This window comes from Portunus trituberculatus, chromosome 20, assembly GCF_017591435.1.
Source record: "Portunus trituberculatus isolate SZX2019 chromosome 20, ASM1759143v1, whole genome shotgun sequence".
Taxonomy (NCBI): domain Eukaryota; kingdom Metazoa; phylum Arthropoda; class Malacostraca; order Decapoda; family Portunidae; genus Portunus; species Portunus trituberculatus.
The window spans coordinates 9,938,016-9,954,302 of record NC_059274.1 but is presented as its reverse complement, the minus strand read 5'-3'; the positions used below and the strand labels follow the sequence as shown (position 1 = coordinate 9,954,302).

Here is a 16,287-nt window from a genome sequence, read left to right as displayed (position 1 = left end):
ATGGTAGATGAGATAAATAGGGGTGTACTAGTCAGACAATTATCTTAGGGATTTTAATCTTAAGTCAGTAAACTGGGAGAGGATGGTAGGAGATGCTAGTGAAAATAAGTTTATGGAAAGTTTTCAGGATAACTATTTAGTGCAGATGGTAGATAAACCTACTAGGGGAGGAAGGTTTTAGACATAGTACTAACAAATATTGAGCATTGTTTAAAGGAAGTTGAGGTAGGAGAGACTTTAGCAAACAGTGACCATCATATAATTAGATTTATCATTAATTCCAGTAGGGATAATATAGTGAATAAGACTAGAGTCCCAAACTATCAGAAAGGCAATTATGGTAGGTTACGTCAGTTATTAGGAGAGGTAAACTGGGAAGATAGTTTTGGAAATAAAACTGCACAGGAGATGTGGGATATTTTTAAGGTTGTAGTAAAGGGTATAGTGATGCAGTGTATCCCTTACAAAGATATAAGGCAGAGAAACAGGAAGCCATTATGGTGGACTCATGAGATAGGTAGCCAGATCAGAGAGAAGAAGAGGGCATATAGAGAGTTGCAGAAAAGTGGGAAGATGTAGATTTGATTAGGTACAGACAGGTCAGGGATGATTTGAGTAAGGTTATAAAAAAAGTAAAAGGCAGGCAGAGATAAAACTAGCTAGAGCTGGGAGTAAAGATCCCAAAAATTATATAGTTATTACAAGGTCAGTGATAAAAGAAATAAGGATAGGATTGGACCACTCAGAAAAGATGGTGTAGTAGTGGATCAAAATGAAGACATAGTAGAATTATTGAATGAACAATTTTCTTCAGTATTTACTAGGAAAGAATAGGAAATCCTGTTACAAACAGTGCGACGAGTAGTTTAAGAGCTTTAGAAAATATTGATATAAAACCGGGAATTATTAGGAAATTTATTCTTGAACTAGACGATAGGAAAGCTAGTGGTCCTGATGAGCTACATGCCAGAGTACTTAGGGAGGGTGTAGACAGTATTTCTGAAGCACTTAAGTTAATCTTTGAAAGATCACTTAGGTTTGCTGAGATACCTCAGGACTGGAAGTTAGCTAATGTTACTCCAATATTTAAAAAGGTAGGAAGGATGATGCGAATAATTATAGACCGATCAGTTTAACTAGTATAGTATGTAAGATACTAGAGAAAATCATTAAGGGTAGTATTTGGGAGCATTTAAATGAGAATAGATTAATTAGAGATACCCAACATGGCTTTAGATCAGGGAGGTCCTGTCTTACAAATTTGCTCGATATCTTAGAATATATTACCAAGGAGTTAGATGATGGAAATAGCATAGATGTTATATATCTAGATTTTAGCAAGGCGTTTGATAAGGTACCGCATAGGAGGCTAGTGTACAAATTGAGACTACATGGGATAGGGGTAGGTTAGTTGATTGGATTAGTGAATGGCTTTCTGATAGGAAACAGAGAGTAGTATTAAATGGGGCAATGTCTGAGTGGAAGGAAGTGGTTAGTGGGGTACCCCAAGGATCAGTGCTAGGACCTCTTCTTTTCTTGGTGTACATTAACGATTTAGATATAGGAATTAGTAGCAAAGTATCAAAGTTTGCAGATGATACTAAGATAGCATGTGCAGTACAGGGTGAAAAGGACAATTACAGAATACAACGAGACCTGGACAGGCTGATAGCATGGGCAGACAGGTGGCAGATGGAGTTTAATTCTAAAAGTGTCAGGTTATGCATTTAGGTAAAGACAACACAAACTTTAACTATGAGATGGAGGGATGTTGGCTAGAGGCAGTAGAGGAAGGAAAGGATTTAGGAGTAGTGATAGACAGGACTATGAAATTTTCAAAGCAATGTTTAGAAGCAAGAAATAGGGCAAATAGGATCCTGGGTTTTATAAATAGAAATGTTAGTTATAAAAGTAAGGAAGTGGTGCGTAGCTTATATAATTCCTATGTTAGGCCCCATTTAGAGTATTGCATACAGGCCTGGTCACCCCATTATAGGCAGGATATCAACATGTTAGAAGCAGTTCAGAGAAGAGCAACTAGGATGATACCAGCATTAAAGCGCCTGGAGTATAGAGATAGATTAAAGGAATTAAACATGTTTTCATTTGAGAGGAGATGTATAAGAGGGATATGATAGAGTTATTTAAAATGTTCTCAGATACAAACTACATAGATGTGAGATCTTTCTTTACCTTAGAGGAGGAAATAGGACTAGAAATCATGGCAGGAAGATTAGAAAGCAAGGCTGCAGGTTAGATATAAGAAAATATTTCTTTAGTCATAGGGTGGTAGACTTCTGGAATGCATTGCCAGAGAGGGTTGTAAATAGCACTAGTTTGACAATGTTTAAAACAGATTAGATAAGCACTTAAATTTATTAGATTTATAATTATGTATAGCACTGCATGATAGTTTTATAAGAAATTTACTATAGTTAAACAAGACATGATCCCCATGTATGGGGATCACAGATTGTAGAGGAATTCGCTGCAGGATTTAGCCCTGTTAATGGGCCAAATATTTAGAATTAGTATATAATGTATTGTGTACTTGAAAGTGTATCTTTAAGTACTAATGACGAGGTCGCTGTGCAACTGATACAGGATAACCTAGATGGGCCCTGGTGGCCCTTTGTTATCCTATTATTTATGTTATGTTATGTTATGGAAAAAAATACTAGTGGTGGGAAGGAACTGATAACTCAAGTAGTATTCATGGAACTGGTTCCTTGTGCAGGTGGAACTGTCAGTACCAGTTCTGAGACTGGTACTGCAGAGAATCTGTAGAGTGTGGTTGGTGAATACCAACACACCCAATACAAAGCTACATAATGATACAGCCTAATATAAGTAAGCAATAATAAAACATAACTTCTTTATAAGTTTCTTTGTTATCCCCACAGCTCATATCATTCATCTTAATGTCAACTGAAGGCAATCCTCCAGACTTAGTATGTACTGTACAGTTTAGTTCAGTAATCATAATCACTTTATGCAATTTTTACATTACACAATCCTTTCATGAATGTATTCCTTGCATAATTAGAAAAATTCCTGTATGTACAATTACGTTTCTTTCCATAAACAGAAATTAATTATACAGTATCTTATCATTGCTAAATACCATTTCTCATAAACCACCAGTTTCAACTAACAGAAACAATATGATACTCACCACTGACAGTGTCCTGTCTTTTACGTTCCTTGGGTTTGAGCTTCTTGATCTCATCACTAGACACCAGTTTCTGCCAGTTAGGAAGGTCAACTTCACACTCAATGTCTGAGTCATTCTCCAAGACTGGTGCAGGAAGGGGTGCCTCGCGGGACACGTGCTCCAAGGAGGCACTGGGGCTCTCTAGGCTGGGAAAGGAAGGATTCCTCAGCTTATGTTCAGTATCTCTAATCCTTACTCTTACTCCTTATCACAGCTCCAGCAACATCTTTGTTCACTTTTCTTCATTAACATTCCTCTGCCACTCCTATTTTCCTATCTCTCTCAACAGACTCACCACAAGACCATCTTATTATATGGTTACATTCAATTGTGTTTAACTTCCACAGGAACCCCATACATTACATCATTAAATATTACCTTTCTGAAATTTTCAGTATTTTCAGTGATTCAGTATTATAGTTTGTCCATACTTAATACTTCTGCATAAGATATACCTACATATTTCTGTACTTGTTTCCTATATTTAGTTAAAGTCCCTGATGCTGTGCTGACTACCATGGATTATCACTGTTGGGCCATATATACATGATGTACATCCTCTATCAATGTCAACACTATCTCATTCAGGCTTAGTTCTAAGTCAGTAGCAGTGTCACTGTCTATGTTGCATGTCTGTCAGACCTAAGTAATTATTATTATTATTACATTTAAAGTTTAAAGTAATATATTGGTTCACAAGAGTCAATTAAGGGTTCTGCTTAGTGGAAATCAAGAGCAACACTTAGTGACTTGGCACATATGAGACATTACTCTTAACCATCCAGAAATAGATACTGATATGTAATTATTGTTAATGAAAGATTAACATTAAAAGAACAATAACAGTAATAACATTAGGCTCATTTCTTTCTTTCCTAACACAACAGTACAGCAAGTTGGTGGATACAGCTTCTAAGGGTGAAGGAGGTAGGCCTTAAGGTGGCAGAGAGAGAGAGAGAGAGAGAGAGAGAGAGAGAGAGAGAGAGAGAGAGAGAGAGAGAGAGAGAGAGAGAGAGAGAGAGAGAGAGAGAGAGAGAGAGAGAGAAAAGGATGATGGAGGCACCCCACTCACAGCAACCACAAGCCTTCATTATCAGGTGATCAATACTCCCTCCTCCCTGTCTTATTCCTGTGCCAACCCACCCACCCACCTATCACCTATGTCTGCAGCCTGTCACTGTCCTCACACCTACGACTGCCAGGTGGCAGCTGTTTGTTTCACAGTAAAGATGATGAAAGGGGCTGCTGAATGTTGTAGTGCGGCCAGATCCAAGCTGATCTGACATGAACCATGATGGATTTGCATTTGTGATTTCAGATATTTAGTTGATTAAATAAGTCACAGCATTGCCAATGAATGACCACAAGTCCAGCAACACTGGACACTTTACCCTGGACACACAGCACCAGGTAGCTTAAACTGATCCATGGACTACTAGAATAATTAATCCAACTACATACTTTTACTTTCCAATAATTAAACAACTTTTCTGAAAAGATAAAATTGTGTATAACTGAATTAATTTTCATTTACCTTATTTGAATTGTTATAATACAAAGCTGCAAATTAAGATGTGGAAAATATTTCAATTGGCTTGAATATAATCAACCTATTTTATTTACACTTCCGAGTAGTATTTCTGGCAACCATTGCAATATAACATTATGCCATTCTGTCAACTGCTATTGTACTACTTCAGATTAGAACATTCTAATTTGTATTGTCTCAGATTAAAGGAATGAGTACATAATCTGGAAGCTAAAATATATTTGAGCTTCAGAAGGGGGAATGAACCCAGGGCTCCAAAAACAAAATCCCAGCATGTTACCAATCAATTGTAGGGCTTCCATGTTTGGATTCTTACATGACCTTCCTCCTCTTAAATCAATTGCTTGAGATTTCACGAGTCTACCTTCATGTGAGACACTGGTTGAGAAACTGGTTCAAGTGTGTCTATGATGCCTTCACCATAAGAAACATTACACTGCTGTGTCCAACTACTGTACTTTCTTACTTGCATTGCCTCAAACCAACCTACAATGCACTAAGTACATTGAAATACTGAGTAATTGATTTGTAAGTTTAAATAAACCTAAGATCTGTAGAAAGGTGCCACATGAAGAATCAAACCCGAGACTCTAAATATGAAACTCCACACACTACTGATCGAGCAACAAGAACTTTGGTTTTGGATGGGATTGTGGAGCTTCCATCTTTGGATCATTAGTGTCCACCTGTCCAGCTATGCATTACAAGAGGAACAATAATTATCTATCTGCAAATTGAGAAAGGGTATAATAAATAGGAATGAGGTGTGCAAGTCATTCTGTCAGTATCATGAGGATATTACAGTATACATGTATGTTTACATGTGTACGATGATGCATTTGTTTTTCTTAAAAAATATGTACACTTATGTACATACATATGTGTGTAGAGGGGATACTTCACCACATATTTTTGCAGTTTCTCTGTTATAAGGGTGTGAGGATCATAGGCTGTCACACTTACCTAGGTGAAAGACTTGAGTTGGATGAACTACCAGAGTTATCTGGGATGAGGTTGGAATCTGCATCCACATCACTGAGGAAGAAACACAAGTTATAGGCCACTCAATCCTTTGCCCCTAAAGCTCTGCAGCCTGATCTCTCTCTCTCTCTCTCTCTCTCTCTCTCTCTCTCTCTCTCTCTCTCTCTCTCTCTCTCTCATACACACATTAAAGAAATGGTATCTAAAGAAGAACAAGGAGGTCATAGAGGAGGCAAGAAATTAAGAGTGACTTATACTAATATAAATGGGTTGTTATCCAGCATGTTGGAGGTTAGGGATTATTTGAAAGAGAAAAAGCTGGATGTAATGTAGATTGTTGAAACAAACCTAAAAGCAGAGATCCATGTTCATTCTAAAGAGGAGGAATATAATAGCTGGAGAAGAGACAGGAAGGGTAGAGGGGGAGGAGTGCTAATAATGGTTCGTGATAATATATGTATGGAGGATGTGTAATATGGTGAGGGCAAGGTGGAAGTAATGGGAGTAACAATCAAAACAGTAATTGAAAAAAAGAAAAATCATAGTTACATATGTGCCACCTAAGACAAATACATGGGGAACTGAGGAACATAAAGATATGTAAAGAGATGTAACTAAGTGCTTAGATAATATGATAAGAAGAGATGGAAGAACACTATTAGTTGTAGACTTTAACTGTAAAAAAATAAACTGGAGAGAGATGGAAGTAATGTTTAATACTGGACAATGGAGCGAGAAGGTGTTACAAATGACTGGTAAATACAATGGACCAGTGGGTGGAGGAGTCAATAAGGTACAGGAAGGAAGAAAAAGAACCATCATTGCTTGACCTAGTATTCACAAAGCCAGAGTGCCCTCCTTGCATACAATACATTAGTCCAATGGGAAGAAGTGACATTGTGACATTAGAGCTAGAAATGCAGGAGGAGGATGGGATAAGATACAGAGAGGACTACAAAAAAGAGAGATTAAATTATGCAAGAGCAGATTTTGAAAAATAAAGGATATTTTTTGCTGATATTGAATGGAGAAACATTATGTATGGAAGGACAATACAAGGGAAATCTGAAATATTCATACAGAAATATAATGAAGGAGTAAAGAAATATGTACCTTTTTATAAAATTAAGAAAAAAATACACGCTTTGTACAGTGCTGAATGCACAGAAGCTAAAAAGGTAAAGTTTGGAAGGAACTCATAAAACAGAAATGACAATGACAGACAGTAGTATAAGGATGCGAGAAATTAATATATTAGAGTAAGGAGAGAGGAAGAAAGAAACTTTGTGAAAAACGTAGTGCATAAAAGTAAAGACGAGCCTAAGCTTTTCTACAAATCTATAAATGGTAAGATGAAGAATAAGAAAACAATAATAGAAAAAATAATTAAAGGAGGGAAGACATACCAAATAGAAAATGAAATATGTGAAATAATATGATTCAAAACTGTGTTCACTGTAGAAGAGGATTTTACAGAACCAAATAGGACATTGCATTGCCAAGAATTACAAGAAATCACAGTGCACAAAGAGGATATTGAAGAATTATTAGATAATTTGGATGTCAGAAAGCAATGGGGCCTGATGGTGTATCAGGCTGGGTGCTAGAAGAATGTAAAGAGCAACTGTTGGATGTAATTCGGGAGATAATTACAAGTTCACTCAATGAAGGGAAAGTTCCACTAGAATAGAAGACAGCCAATGTAATACCGATATTTAAAGGAGAAAAGGCAACTGAGCCATTAAATTATAGACTGGTGTCACTTACAAGTGTTATGGTGAAGTTGTGTGAAAAAATTATCAAAGAAAAATAGGTTAAACACCTGGAAGAAGAACAAGTTATATCGAACAGACAATTTGGGTTCAGGACAGGATGGTCATGTGTGTTGAACTTATTCAGCTTCTACTCGAGAATAATAGAAGGACTGGAAAGCAGAGACGGATGGGTGGACACAGTATACCTGGACATAAAAAAAGCTTTTGATAAAGTCCCTCATGGAAGACTACTTTGGAAACTAGAGAACATAGGAGGACTGCGAAGAATTTTGCAAGAATGGACAAGGGATTATTTGAAGGACAGGGAGATGAGAACTGCGATAAGAGATACATACTCATCTTGGGATAAAGTAACAAGAGGAGTGCAACAAGGGTTAGTGTTAGCCCCCAATATGTTTCAGATTTATGTAAACGACATTCACAATGGGGTAAATAGTTATATTAATTCATTTGCTGATGATGCAAAGCTACTAAGAGTAATCAAAACCCAGGAAGACTGTTTGCTGTTACAGGAAGATATAAACAAAACCTATAAGTGGAGTATGAAGTGGAAATTGAAGTTCAATGCCAAGAAATGTCCCGTAATAAAACTAGGAAAGAGCATGTGAAGACCAGTATAGAACTATCTGATGGGAAAGGAACAAATAATGAAGACTAAAGAAGAAAAAGATCTGGAAGTTATTATACAGGAAAATCTGAACCCCAAAAAACACATAAGCAAGATATTTGGATTACCATATAAAATGTTGACTAATATAAGAGTAGCATTTCAATTCATGGACAAAGATATGATGAAAAAAATTATCACAAGCATGATATGTCTAAAGCTGGAATATGCAGCTGTGTTGTGGTCTCCAAGCTCTAAAAAAAATACAAGAAGATTAGAACGGATACAGAAGATTGCTACAAAGATGGTGCTGGAACTAAAGGACCTAACATATGAAGAACAACTGAAGAAAATGGGACTGTCAACCTTGCAATATAGAAGAGAACAAGGAGACCTAATAACAATGTACAAGATAGTCAAGGGCACTGAAAAGATAGACAAGGAAGATCTAGTGCTGGTGACAGAAGAAGATAAAAGGACAAGAGGCCATGTAAAGATGATCAGTATAAGGCAGTGTGTGAAGGATATTGGAAAATACAGTTTTCCATATACAACAGTGGAAAAGTGGAATGCATTGAATAATGAAGTTGTTACAGCACATAATGTGTATAACTTTAAGGAAAACTTGGATAAATGGAGAAACTTGGAGAGAGAGAGAGAGAGAGAGAGAGAGAGAGAGAGAGAGAGAGAGAGAGAGAGAGAGAGAGAGAGAGAGAGAGAGAGAGAGAGAGAGAGAGAGAGAGAGAGACTCCTAGATTCAAATTTGAAATTTCTCCTAAGTGACACTGTGCCAACCAAGGATTTTATGCCAACCAAGGATTTTATACTAAGAAGCTATACGGGTTCAATGGGAGGGCTGGAGGAATTGATTAGGAAATGCCCATATGCAGGCAGCAAGGGGGAGAGGGATGAGGGGTCCATGAGTGGGGGAGAACGAGCATCATTTCAAGATTCAAACATGAGAAGGAACGCAAGCCACAGAAGTTGTTGCCTTGGTGCCAAAAACAAGAAAATGCATCCGGGGTTGAAGCTTCACGCATTCCCCATGGACACTAAAAGGTATGTGTGAAAGTCTGATGACATCTAGTTTGAGGTAGCTTGTGAACTTCAATAATAGGTGGTGTAAATATGGGAAGGTTGTCTTATCTGGAGACTTCACCTCATTTTTCTAGTCACTAAACAATGTAGTCACTTGCAGGATGATGTACAATTTATTTCTTGAGTACTGAGTGTGTGGTTTGTGTTGAACATATCTTATTTAGGCCACTGGAGATCACGCATGTTAATATTTCATATCCTATATGTGTGTTGTCAGGGCACTATAGTCTTTGATACTGAGTGAGCTTTATTCATCTTGCGCAGGTTAACAAAAGTTCTGCTCGTGTGAGAAGAGTATCACTGGTGCGTCTTGAGGCCACTATTGTTTATGGCATGTGTGACACTCATGTCAAGTTTGGGTACATATAATTTATGCTGCATTTTTTGGTCATTGAGAAGATTGTATGTGTTATATGACCCTTGTGTTAATCATTATGAAGGTTAGGCAAGTTAATACATCATGTTCTGCTGGTGTGACATCTTGATGTTTCAACTATCTCTCTTATTATTTATGACATGGTACTCCTGATACCTTGAAACTCCTCACTATCTTCTAGCTCAGTGAAAAATCATGTACATGAAAAAAAAAAAAGGGGAGTTTCAGTAACCAAGGGACTGAGAAAAGTATAGACATTTTTTATCTATTGAATTGCAATGTGTTAGGGTAGCAAATAGTTAGCCAGTTAGCACTTGTCAATGGAGAAATAACTGTTCATACTGCTTAACATTATTTTTCTTTCAGTATATGATTCAAAGTTTGGCAAGCTGCACACCTTATGGAGGAAGTCTTTACTGCTGCTGAGCTAAGTGGAGGTAAGCAAGATATGACTTGTGTACTTGAATGGAGTCTGGCCTTCTCTCAAGAACTGTTACCTGGCCATGTAGGTAAAAGTCACTCTAAAGTTACCTAACATCCTATAAGTGAAGCCAAAATTTCCCACTTACATGTTTCTTTGGTGACACTGTGTCTTAGATAATCACCCACAAATCTTTTTCTTTATCACTTTTCATTATTGTATCTTCACCCATTTTATAGTTCCAAGTAGGTCTTGTTGTACTTTTACCTATTTCCATTACATGGCATGTGTTAGGATTAAAAAAGAATTTCCACTTTAGGCTCCATTCACAAATTTTATCTGAATCTCTCTGTAGCTCCTTACAATCTTCCTGGCTCTTTATAACTTTAGCAACTTTGCATCATAAGCAAACAGATCCTCGTGGTCCAGCCTAAAGTATTATCTGTGATTACTGTAGATAATGATAGACCTTTTAATGATTAAATATTTGTCTAGCAGAAAGAGCAGTCAAGCTTACATACAATCAAGTTTATAGGCTACTGGACAAAATCAACAAAAAAGTAGGAAACCAAAATACTGTGTGGATGCATCATCAAGTAAAAGTGGTAAAGAAAAGAAAAAATGTATGAACTGGAAAACATGGTGCATTAGATGCCACACTTATGAAGTAAGTGCAGCAGTGATTGGTGGGAATCAATGTCCATGGCATTGAAAGCCTTACAGCAGCTAGAAAGCTGGCACATAAGATATAGAAAATTTTGAGGGAAGCAATGGGTGGTTGTGGCAATTCCGCAATTGAAACAGACTTTTTGATGCTACTGTGAAGGGTGAAGCTGGCAATGTGGACACAGCCAGCATTGCATGCCACGGCTGCATGTTGCGGCAGTATACACACTGTACTTCATGTCTATTTATTTTTTATTCACATGCCTGGCTATTGCTGTTAAGTTAGTTTTAGATTAACTTAGATTAAGTTTGTTTTGGTTTAGTTGGTCAGGGAAACCCAAAGGGACTAAATTTCGCATTTCCTAAAAACGTCTAAGGAGACAACAAACCATATTTGGCAAACAAAGGATCCATTTGTGTTATCTGGACTGATGCCTGCACCATTTAGTCCAGAAAAACGAGGGTCACGTGTATGTCATTGTTTTTGCCAATGATGCAGTAACCTTTGCTGAGTCACTGGAGGTTCTGATAATTGCTCTAGAAGCACTGCACAAGGAGGAGAAACCCTTGGGACTCCAGGTTTCTTGGCCCAAGACCAAGTTCAAGTGTTTGGAGGCTTACTGGATGAAACAGTACAGTCTGTCCATCCGTGTGATGAGAGCACTGAGATCTCGAAAAACTTTGCATACCTTTGTAGTGTAGTGTGTAACAATGGTGGGTCGAACCAGGAAGTTGTACGGCGGATTGGCCTGGTCCACAACATTATGGACTCACTCAATACAAGTACAGGCAACCCCCACTTAACGAAGGGGTTACGTTCCTAAAAAACCCTTCATTAAGTGAATTTTCATTAAACGAACCAATTATAACAAGTTTAACCCCTGACTTGAGCTTCCATTGATAGTAAACAAAGCATCATAGTACAGTAAAAGGTTTAATGAAAGTAAAAATTATGAAGTTAAACATTTAAGTTTAATTTAAGACAAAGTCATTATAATGTACACTAATGTATGTATGTACGTAACTTTATAATGTTGATGATTTTAAATTTATGAAGGGAGGGAGAGTGGAGCAGGAAATATGCTAGCTGGTCTGTGGAATGTAAACAAAGGGCATACAAAACTTATGTACTACATTTCCACAAGGCTTTCCATTTTATCCATTGCAAAGTCATGAGTTCAGGTGCTTCTTTTAGCTTGCAAGGAAGATATGATCTTACCAGCCTTCTTAATAGAATCTGCTGACTTGAAAATGGTAGACAGTAGATGGAGTCAAGCCATGGTGGGAAGCAATGCTATTAGTTTTCTCGCCTCTCTCGTGTCTGTGGATAATATCCAGCTTCACTTCGAGAGTAAGAGACTTCCTGGTCTTCTTAGCAACGCTAGGCGACATTGCAGGGCGTTTTGGTGGCATGTAGAGTGAGGGAAGACGAGCTGCTGCTGACGCTGTTATTGTTTTGAATAAGGGGAGTGAGTAGTGCGTGTTTTGTCCACAAAAGGCGCTGGTGTATTCAAAAGCCTTTCGGCTTGTGTGATACGGCGAGGCTATCAAACTTGGAAAAACTGATCTGGATAAAATTTCGTTAAAGTGAGTTTGGTGTTTGTTAAATGAGCAGATGGTATTAAAAGGAAACCTTCATTGTAGTGAAATTTCGTTGTGGGAATCTTCGTTAAGTGGGGTTTGTCTGTATTTGGCATTGTCGGTACCTATGCAAACAGATGAAGATTTGGATCTTTAAGTCGCTAGTGATCCCTGTCTTACTCTATGGTTGTGAGACATGGATGCTGAACACCAATCTGAAGAGGCGAATTGATGTCTTTGGTACTAGATACCTTTGCAGGATCAGGGGGGTCCACTGGTATGACTTTGTGTCAAATCCGCAATTGCTCTGTGAGACTGATTCGAGGCTGATTACCAGAATAATCCATCAACGCCAACTGCGACTATATGGCCATGTAGCATGATACCCAGAAGCCGATCCTGCATGTCGGGTTGTCTCCGAAAGGGATAACCCAGCATGGAGGAGGCCAATGGGACGTCCACATAACTCATGGCTGCGGCAAGTTGATGCCTCTTGCTGGGAGTTACTTGAAATGGGGAGGGAGCCTGCATGGAGACTTGCGAGGTATGACCGCCTGGAGTGGCACCATACGGTAGGTGAGGCGACGCATCCCCCGTCATATGCCCCCAATGATTGATTGATTATACATTTTTTTTCTATCTCCTGTTTTAATCCCTACTCTCTCTCTCTCTCTATCTCTCTTGTTGACCAATAGTGTGGCTTCATATATGTGACAGCAAATCAGCTGGGTGGAGAAGCTGAGAATTGAGGAGTGGGCAGGATGTGCTCTTTAAGAGAGCCAAATTTTTTTATTGTATTTAACCCCTTCAGTATCTTGACATACATTTTTATTCTACTAACTATTTGACATTTTTATGCAGCTTCAAAAAACTTATGTAGGGGTTGAAATAGAGAAGACCCTGATCTTCTTATCTCCATAGACCCTTCCTAATGTCAATAGAATAATTTAAACATACACAAAACTCTTGATAAAAATGCGTCCCACTATTGAAAGGATTAAGCATATACTATTGAAAACAAACTAGCAGCACATTACACAAGCAGAAAACATTTATCTTTCTCTGGTGTCTTCAGATCTTCTTGCTGTCGCCAAACACTTGCCATTTTTTTTCATTGGTGGTGGCCCCAAAAGCCCTTGCTGCTGCTCTATTGCCATGCTCCTTGGCATAATCTACCACTTGTAATTTGTAGGAGATTGTGTAGCTCAATCTTTTTCCTCCTGCTGCCACAACAGTGAGGATGTTGATGCGTTTTGTTATGATTATGAATTTGGTGTTACTCCTCACTGCTTGATGACATTGAGTCAGAGTGGCAATCAGCTGATATGTATAAACACACAGGTTAGATTGCTTTCATTTTACTGATAATTCGTTTTCAAAGTGATGATACTGGGAATGATAATAATACAGGGGATCCTCGTGATTCGACTGTTCGCAGTTCGATTTATCGCCAATTCAAATTCAGTTAATCAATATCCAATCCTCAAGGTTCGACTGACTGACTCGCCAATTCGACATTCATATCTCGAAATTCGTTGTAAATTTGTGTAAGGGATTATCACACTGGCCTATGATAAGCGGAACGAGGAACATCTGCTCCAGAGTTGGAATGGCTTCATATCCATTCTGGTTCTTCATATGCTATCCCAATGAAAAAATAAACATAATTATGTAATAAAACCCTATCATTCAAACTAAAAAGAACATACCTGAATTTTTCATATACTGAATACTAAATATTTCATCAGTCTAGAAAGATGAAATAAATGTATATCATGTCAATAGTTTGGGTTCATGGCAACCATCCTCTGACTCCAAAAGTTGCTGACGTGCAGCTCCCAGTTCTTCCCTAGTTTCTTTTTCTTCAATAACTGGAAGTGCAAGTGCAATGGCAGAACGAAGCACAGGTTGAGGTATGAGCGGCATGGTTTTGTTCTGGTTTGTTTTAATTAGGCTTGGTCTTGGTTGCTGGGCTGTTTGCCTAACATAGCAAAAACACGGCCAGCTTTTGTGTGATAATGTTCCTGGTTTCGCACCAAGAGCCATGGCCCGAGTTCCGCATATCATAGGCCAGTGTGATACCGATGCTACCCTGTGCAATAGAAATGAAGCCTTTAATAGTACTGATTTAGTCTAAGTTAATGGTTTTAGAGGTTATAGTGATGTTTTTGGGAGGTCTAGACTGGAGGTAGGTACCTATCCCCCCTAATTCTTAAGTATCTTATGGGAAAAATTGCTCCACAATTTGAATAAACGCTGATTTGACCGATGAAAAACCGCCCTAACCCTGTTGAATTGCGAGGATCCCCTGTACCAGTAATAGAATAATGAAGCATGTAGTTAGGCTAAGTAAAAGTACTGAAAAAAGATGCATCCTATATATGGTATATATAGTACACATATATATATATATATATATATATATATATATATATATATATATATATATATATATATATATATATATATATATATATATATATATAGTACAGACGATTAGGAGCTAAGGTAAATGGGTAGATTTTGAACACAGGTAAAGAACTATTTCTCATTAAAGAATATAGAGAAACTCAAATATCAAGTGACATCTTAACCTGGAAGTTTTTGAATGATGGGCATGTGAAAGCAGCAATTCCACGCGTGACATAGAAATATGTGCAGCTTTTTTAAATATTTGCGATAGCAATAAAACGCAATAGTGGAAGGTGAGATAGCAGAGGGTTAAGTGTATTTACCTGGTTTTACCTAGTTGTATTTTATGGGAGGGGAACCTATGCTCGTGTTGTCCCATCTCTGTATCTCACAGTGTCTAATTTTCTCTTAAAGTCATGTATAGACTTTGCACACACCACTTCTCTGTCCAGTCCGTTCCATTTATTTATCACTATATGGGAGAAGCTATTTTTCTTGAAGTCTCTTCTGTAGTTGTCTTTTCTGAGTTTTAGTCCATGTCCTCTTGTGTCCCTTCTGTCCCTCTTCAGCAGGTCAATCCTATCAGGAAGCTCCATATTATTCATTATTTTGTAGATGGTCAACAGGTCGCCTCTTTCTCTTCTCTGCTCCACTGTTGGTAATTCTAGTCTCTCCAGTCTCTTTTCATACATAAGAGCCGACAAGGTTAGGGCCAGTTTGGTGGCCGCTCTTTGTATCCTTTCAATTTTCCTGATATTCTTCCTCGTGTTAGGTGACCATAGTACTACTGCATACTCCAGTCGTGGTCTGATCAGGGATACCAATAACTTTTTCACCATATCTTCATCAATATATGAGAATGCAATTCTAATATTTCTCAGTAAGTTGTAGGTCTCACCAACAATTTTATTTATATGTTTATTGGGGGACATTTATTTTGTTGAGAACTCCCAGGTCTTTTTCACTTTCCACCTTCTTAATCTTTTCTTCTCCAAGTTTATATTGTCTTGTTATCCTATTTTTGCTCTTCTAAAATTCCATTATGCTACATTTCTTAATGTTGAATTCCATCTCCCATCTTTTACTCCATTCCCATAGTCTATCTAAATTCTGCTGTAGAGTTCTACCATCATCGTGTGATCCAATTTTCTTCAAAAGTATTGCGTCATCTGTAAAGAAACTCATATAGCTTTCTACTCCTTCGTCCATGTCCTTTATGTATATTGCAAACATAATTGGGGCCAACACAGAACCTTGCGGAACCCCACTTATAACTTCCTTCCAGGTGGACTCCTTATCTCTAATTGTCACTCTCATAGTTCTTCCAGTTAGGAAATCCTTCATCCATTCCAGCAATTTTCCTTTTATTCCCTCTATATCTTCAAGTTTTCTTATTAATTTTCCATGTGGAAAATTAATAAATGCTTTTTATAAATCTAAAAATACACTGTCAACCCATCCATGTGTGTATGTATGTGTGTGTGTGTGTGTGTGTGTGTGTGTGTGTGTGTGTGTGTGTGTACCTAGTTTTACCTAGTTGTATTTACCTAGTTGTAGTTTTACAGGGCCTGGGCTTTATGCTCGTGTGGCCCGTCTCCATATCTACA

The 16,287-nt window shown here is 37.9% G+C and overlaps 1 protein-coding gene across 1 annotated transcript in view; it reads right to left on the bottom strand.

Annotated features, from left to right (window-relative positions):
• The window catches only part of LOC123506796 (rho guanine nucleotide exchange factor 11-like), a gene marked incomplete in the record, with an annotated part of 643,649 nt that overhangs the window by 135,954 nt on the left and 491,408 nt on the right, over positions 1-16,287 (bottom strand). The window contains 2 exon segments of the mRNA XM_045259143.1: positions 3,176-3,360; positions 5,727-5,798. Coding sequence (XP_045115078.1) covers positions 3,176-3,360; positions 5,727-5,798 — 257 coding nt within the window.